Here is a 7523-nt window from a genome sequence, read left to right as displayed (position 1 = left end):
CTCCACCCTTCCCCGCCCGCCACAGGCTCAGCCCGCAGGCTCCCGGCCCTCCAGGCTCCCAGCACCAGGCTCTGGGCTGCTGCTTCCACCCTGGGACCTCTTCCCGGCTGTCCATGTGGCTGCTCCTTCTCACTTCCTGCCTCAGGTGAGTGTCTGCCCCGAAGGGCCTCCCTCCTGTGACGGCCCCAAGGTGAACCCTCCCTGCTGCTCCTGATAGCAGCCCCCAGTGACACCCTGAGTTATGTCACTGCGCTTCCCTGTCTGTCCCCAGATTCCTAGCAGCTGGCACGGTGCCTGGCACATGGCAAAGGAGCCCAATTCATGGCTGTGGCTGAACCGGAAGCAATGAATGAAATGACAACAACTTTGCTGTCTGCACGGCTGGATGGAAGCAGAGGATGGACGAGGACAGAGGAAGCGGCAGTGCCCCGTGGGGGGCGGCCCGAGGGCCGGGGAGGTGGGGGGCCCCTCCCACGCCCAGGTGTGGAGCTGGTTCAGACACGGCCCTCCCACCAGCAGGAGCTGGAACGTGGACTTTCCTGTAATATTTCCTGAACAGTACTTCACGGGAAGCCCAGCCTCTGAAAAAGATGGCACCGGGGGAAGGGAACGGGTAGGTGGGGGCGGGCCGCCTGCCTCCTGGGGCCCCTAAGGGAACCCATGGGCCACAGGCTCGGAGAAGCTGAGCACAGAAACCATGGGCTGAGCCCGAGACAACTCAAAAGACTAACTTTTTAAAAAAGGAATAATTTACAATACGAAGCTCGCCTTTTGCAGGTTCTAGTCCACTAGCTCTGACGCACACACCGTGTCATCACCACAACGACACAGAATGTTCCCATCGGGGCCTGGGACCAGCTCCTGCCCCCCCAGCCCTGGGAACGCGGATCTGCTCGCCCCTCAAGGTTGTGTCTTTTCCCGTCACGTAAACGGAACCACACAGTGGGCGTTTTGCCTCTGGCTTGTGGTTGTGCAGAGAGGCTGGGATGAAAGACCAGTGCTGACACCTCCGAGCATCCGTACTCCCCTCTGTCCTCCTGAGCAAGAAGCCGAGAGCACAGCTTACCTTCTGGAACACTTGGTAGTTGGACTTGGACCATATATCCAGCTGTGGGGAAAGGGATAAAAGTATCGTCAGTGTCAATTTTAGAATCCAGACTTCAAAACACGATGCTCTAGCTACTGCTGCTAAGCGTGAAAAAATAAGACATGATTATAGAGCAACGACCCCGGGTTGGAAGGATTTAAACGTCCCGCCTGAGGGTCTGCTTTACCGCGTGCTGGTGACTTGAGGGGCCTGTTGAAGGGATCCTGAGTAACCGTGACGGCTGCTCAGGTCAGAGCCTGTGGCCAGGGCGCCCGGCCTCGAACCTGGGGAATGTGGAGGTCCAAGACGAAACGTGGGCAGGGCTCGGCGTGAACCCAGGCCAGTCCTCCTCTGGCCACACTGGGTCCTACACGGGGCCTTCATGGCAGTCTCACCAAACCTCCCTGGTCTTACAGGTTTGCGTGAGAGATCAAATGGATGCCCCTCACTGTTTCAAGAACAAGTGAAGTCTGGCGAACAGACGCACCCAGAGCCGACGGGAGAGCTCAGGACGGTGCAGCTTAGCGGGGCCGCCAGTACGTTCCCTGGCGCTAAAAAGACAACTTTAATACAGAAGGTCAAGAGGTGAGCAAATTGAAACACCTGGTCGATGGGCCTCCTGCAACCTGCTTCTGGGGTTGGCCGGTGGTCAAGGGGGACCCGAGACACAGCTGTTTGAGCCTGTGCTGTGGCATTGATTCCGGAGCGGGTGGGAGCAGGAGCAGCAACCAGCCGGAAGACTGCTCTAAGACAGGAAGTGAAGGGTTGCATTTTTTAAAAAATATATTTTTATTGATTTTAGAGAGGTAGGGAGAGGGAGAGAGAGATAGAAACATCAATGATGAGAGAGAATCATTGATTGGCTGCCTCCTGCATGCCCCACACAGGGGATCGAGCCCGCAAGCCAGGCAAGTGCCCCTGACCGGAATCGAACCCGGGACCCTTCAGTCCGCAGGCCGACGCTCTATCCACCGAGCCAAACCAGCCAGGGTGAAGGGTTGCATTTGACGGTGAACACACAGCACTTGGCCTTCTGAAAATAGTCCTTGGAAATTAAACGCTGGGCTGTGGCCCTGGCTGGTGTGGCTCAGTTGGTGGGAGCATCGTCCCATGTGCCGAAAGGCTGCGGGTTAGATCCCCAGTCAGGGCACATACCTGGGTTGTGGGTTCAGTCCCCAGGCTGCGTGGCAGGCAAACAATTAATGTTCTCTCTCACGTACGGAAGGCAACTAACTGAAGTTCTCTCTCACGTCGATGTTCCTCTTTTCCTCTCTCTCTCTCTCTCTCTCTCTCTCTCTCTCTCTCTCTCTCCCCCCCTTCCCCGCTCCCCCCCTAAAATCAGTAAGCATGTCCTCGGGTGAGGATTAAAAAGGAAGGTTGGGCTGTGAAGACAGGCACCGCTCTCCCGGCTCCTTCCGGCGCGGTCAGCTTTATGTAACTTTCATGTCGGAACCCTTTTGGGGCAGCGGAAGGTCCAGGACCTCTGACCCCGGCAGGGCTCCTGCTGGGCAGGGTGGAGGTTTCGCTGACCCAAGTCCAGGAAACGTCACGGAAGAATCTGATCGACTGAACAACCGTTCAAACCCCTTTCCCTCGCCCTGTGGTCCCGTCCCTTCCTGGACTCCCACAGAACCCGGCACCTCTCCTGTCTGGCTAACCGACTCTCACAAGGGCGCTGCCAATTTCCAACTCCCACCCCCAGTTAAACCAGTTGATGGGGCAACACTTTAAAAAGTCTCTTGGCTTCGACTTTTAATTTGACAGGTTTGCAAGTTCTAGGGCCGTGGTCGGCAAACTCATTCGTCAACAGAGCCAAATATCAACAGTACAACGATTGAAATTTCTTTTGAGGCCAAATTTTTTAAACTTAAACTATATAGGTAGGTACACTGTTATTAACTTAATTAGGGTGCTCCTACGGCTTAGGAAGAGCCACACTCAAGGGGCCAAAGAGCCGCATGTGGCTCGCGAGCCGCAGTTTGCCGACCACTGTTCTAGGGGAAAGTGACATGCTACTTCCAGGTAAGTCTGAAGGAAACTCTGAAGAAACATGGATTCCCTACATAACTACTCCTGAGGCAGGGCGGCCCGCTGGGCGGCTGGTCGCCTCGGGGGAAGTCGGGTCAGTTCTATTCCGAGGGAAGCAGCGCAGCCCAGGGCTTAGAACACGTTAAAGACCATCCAGATTGCCGAGTGAACGATGTTTTGTGTCTTTAGTTCTAACAAATCACCACCAAGATGACAGGAAGATGACAAAGATCCCAAATCTAAATTCCAGGAAGAGTAACCTCCATGTCTGGGCTTAGAACTAACTGATTGATGCCCCTGCCGTTCTCGCCTGTCCCGCCTGCCTGCCCCCACCGCACAGGGCGCAGCAAGACAGAGACACGGGCCAGGGAGAAAAGGAGGAGTCTGCACACAGATGGAGGGATTGTAGTTTTAATTTAAAAGATGAAATTAAAAAAAAACACACAAAACTTCAGCAAAATGTTTCAATGGAGAAATCCGAGGGGAACCGGTTGACTGAAGAGCCCACTGACCGGCCTAATGGGCCTGAGAACACACGTGCTTATGGACCATGCGCTGCTCCTTCTGAGCGGGGCCTACACGCATCCAGGCCCCGGGGAGCGCAGGACCATCTGGGGCAGGAGACGCTGGACAATGGCCCCGTTCACCGGGCGCACGGTAAGAAAAGGACGGTAACAATGGGTCCAGTTCTGCCAGGAAGGCGCAGCAGGCGGCTGCACTTGATTTTCTGCTAGATTTACGCCACAGAAAGCATCTCATCAGGCCTGGGGTCGGTGCGCCTCTCCTCGGGGCCAGAAGATTTCGGAAATTCATTTCCGGGAGCCACGTCTGACCCAAATGAATATTCATTAGCTCCAGCTTCTAGGCTGTAAGGCAGCAGGACTATGGACTTTGCTGGCTGTGCATTCAATGGGAGCTTCTGGCGGCTGCAAACTCCTAGCCCAGTGATGCGAACCTTCTGAGCTCAGCGTGTCAGCATTTTGAAAAACCCTAACTCTGGTGCCGTGTCAAATATAGAAATTTTTTGATATTTGCAACCATAGTAAAACGAAGACTTATATTTTTGACATTTATTTTATATATTTAAATGCCATTTAACAAAGAAAAATCAACCAAAAAATGACTTCGCATGTCACCTCTGACACGTGTCATAGGTTCGCCATCACTGCCCTAGCCGATGCCCGAGAAACCCCCTGACTAAGTGCCCTGAGAAGGCGCTAAGCCCGCAGCATTGGGGCCCAGGAAGGCCCTGTGGGGAAAGCCAGCCTTCCGCCGTGACGGGGCTGGACACGCAGCCTCGAGCAGCCTGCAGCCTCTGGGGCCGGATGAGCACTTCAGGGAGGGGCAGCGGGTTCCCAGGGCGATTACACCAAATCCCGGGGGACCACCTGCTTCACACACATCTGCCCCAGGAGGAATTAGTGACAACAGCAGAAACTTACGGAAGAGACATCAGCGTCACCCAACATGGCAGGCCAGGGAGTCTAACTACCGGAATGGTCACCGCCAATGACCTCCGTCACCGCCACGACCTCCGCCACCGCCAATGACCTCTGCCACCACCACGACCTCCGCCACCGCCAATGACCTCCGCCACCCCCTGTGGCAGGTGCCTCTTATGACAGCTCTGCACTCAGCCGCAAGGCACCCTCGCCCAAGGATGATAAGACACTGAGGCGCAGGGAGTTGAGCCCCTTGCTCAACATCACCAAGCCGACGTGCGATGGAGGCTCAGAAACCGGGCCTGTCTCCAGAGGCCCAGCAACGGAATTCAGATGGGGCGGCTCAGAGCCCCACGCTGTCCCGGCCTTCAGCAAGCACCCCTGCGAAGTGCAACCTGACAGATCTGCTTCGGGACTGCAGATGGGACAGTCGTCAGCACCACAACCCACTTAGCAGCCAGGGGGGATGTTGGCAGCTTACCAGAAAGTTATCAATTCTTCATTTAAAAAAATAGTGCAGAGAACTAAAAATTACCTAAAACTGACACTTCCAAATAAAACTGGCAAGCCTCCGGGACTTCAGCTTTTAAAGCTTTTATTTATCAGCAGCTTCATCTCGCGAGGTCAAGAGGTGGGCGTCAGTAGGGGAGGGATGCCACAGACCAGCAATGGTGAGGGTGTCTCCGTGGTTCCCGAAACCATGACCCTCCCTTTGGTGGTCTCTGTGTGCCCGCCCAGCGCCCTGGGGAATGAAAGAGGGACCCAGCCTCACCAGACGCGGTGACAGGTCTGCTACTTGTGAACTCCCTTCCAATCAGGGCACACGCACGTCTGTTACTAAAGCTGCAGCGAGCACAGTCGCCGGGCCTCCTCTGCACGGATCCGTCCCCGCCCAGCGGTGCCCGCCCCAGCGATGCCCTTCCCCCACCAGGAATAAGAGGCCCCTGTTCTGAAGGTCGTCTGAACAGTTTCAAAGGCTCTAACAAATCAAAACGTTCCCTGCATCTAATATCAAAGGGGGCTGATGCCAACTCTTATTAGAGGAACCAGCTTCAGCTTCCCCGGCCCAAACACACACACATCCCCCTTTGAAGTGGGAGAAGGCGGGGATCAGCGTCACCCTGGGGACGGCACGGGCTGTCTTTGAAGGCTCCCTTTGATACCCCCCTTTCCCTCTTTGCTCGGAGGCTAAAGGCAGCCTTAGAAAGTGGCTACGGGGTAATTAGGGAAGCTACAGCACGAACACAACCTAAATCCCCTAATAAGATAAACTCGACCGAGACGTTTGCACTTTCCCAGGTAAGCCTGACGGGTGTAAAGCGAGGACAATGCCGGAACGTGCCGAGTCAGGCTCCGGGCGCCTCCCAGATGACACCGAGCTCCAGGTCAGTGAGTCTGAGAGCATTTTCCTATTTTACTGGAGGAATTAGCCACGGTGCTTGGTATCGAAAGTGTGCACTGCAGGTGAGGGGACAGGGTGACTGGGGCAGTGGAGGGGGGTGTTACTGCGAAGCCACAGCCAGGTGGCCCTGTGGTGGGGAAAGCCGCGGGTGTGGCAGTGGGTGGGCCACTGCTGCCTGCAGCTGTGGAGGGAGCAGGGCCTCCTGCATCCCCGCGGTGACAGGGAGCCCGGTATGGCGCCGGTTTCCGGACACACATTCTCTCTGATGAACGGAGAGCCCACGCCAACCACTCATTAGGAAAACCCGCGTGTGCGCCTGTGCGTGTCCTTTACTCTCGACTCCCTCCACTCCCTGCTGCTTCCTTTAGTTCCCACCTCTAATTGTTCACTCTCCCCTTTCACTCCAGGGAAAGCACTTTCACACCCCAGGTGGGTTTTCTCATCCCCGTCCCGCCCCCCCATTCCCACCCTCCCATGTCACTGGGCTGTGCGCCAGGCCCTGGGGTCTATCCTTGGGACACTCAAGGACAGCTTGTGTCCTCAGGAGGCACGGGCACGGGGAGGGCTGAGCTCTGGCTCAGTGTGACAGTAGGTCTCAGTTTCCGAAAGCCTGCTTCAGCACAGTGCCTACCAGACCAATATACGGGGACTGTTAGGATTTTTGTTACCTGCAAAATAGACGTGGAAAGAAATTACCACGATGTACTAATTCTAGTTAGAGAAAAAGGGGGCTCCCACACTGTGGGTGGAGTCGTGATGGCACTGCGCCGTGAGCGAGGCAAACCCAGGCTGCCGTCCGTCGCCACAGCTGTGCTCGCGAGAGGCCCCTGGGAAACGGGACAGAGAGAGGAGGAAGATGGCACTGGGCCGGGTACCAGGAAGAGGGGAAGTTCATCAGGTGGACGGGGAGAGCATGCACCCCGGGCTAAGGGCACAGAGGGTGCCAGTGAGTGAGAGAGCGCCAATAACACCAAGGCTGAGAGGAGGACAGAAGGTGTGAGGCGATGGAGGCAGACGAGGTCAGAAAGGATGACGGGCCAGCTCGCTAGATGCCTGGCTGAGGAGTTTGGATTTTATTCCACAGCCAGAGTTTTCTATAAACGCTGGTGTCACAATGTGCTCTCCGAGTAAAGGGAGAAAGCGCTCGGTGGTCACATAGGTAGAATCCTGCACACCCCTCGGGAGACGCACGAGCACAGAGCGGCCCAGGCTCTATGAGCTCCTGCAGCGAAGAACCCGCCGAACCCTCTCAAACTCCCTGACCGCAGGCTGCTCGGTGCCCAGCAGCCAACTCCCCGTATCCTGCTCTGGGTGATGGGAAGATGGCGAAAAGCAATCGCACTGTGGGGAGATAGCTCTGGGAGCCAGGGAAGGACAGACTGGGGAAGGAACCTGGAGACTAGACGTGAGCGGCTAGTGCAGGGACTCGGCTGAGAGGCAACGAGCTGGAAAGGAGTAGAGGACAGGAGGGGCCAACTGGAGGGACATGTAAGGAGGAGGACCCGCTGACAAACTAGATGGGTGGGGGAGGCTGAGCAGGTAGACGGTGGCACCACTGACCAAG

The 7523-nt window shown here is 56.2% G+C and overlaps 1 protein-coding gene across 1 annotated transcript in view; it reads right to left on the bottom strand.

The window, feature by feature from the left end:
- The window catches only part of MED27 (mediator complex subunit 27), a 164464-nt gene that overhangs the window by 12240 nt on the left and 144701 nt on the right, over positions 1-7523 (bottom strand). Inside the window, exon 6 of the mRNA XM_006754177.2 lies at positions 1067-1108. Within this exon, the coding sequence (XP_006754240.1) occupies positions 1067-1108 (42 nt within the window). The remainder of the gene's footprint in view (positions 1-1066; positions 1109-7523) is intronic.

This window comes from Myotis davidii, unplaced genomic scaffold (genome assembly GCF_000327345.1).
Source record: "Myotis davidii unplaced genomic scaffold, ASM32734v1 scaffold651, whole genome shotgun sequence".
In the NCBI taxonomy this organism is placed as follows: Eukaryota; Metazoa; Chordata; class Mammalia; order Chiroptera; family Vespertilionidae; genus Myotis; species Myotis davidii.
This window is presented reverse-complemented; position numbering and strand designations above follow the sequence as displayed.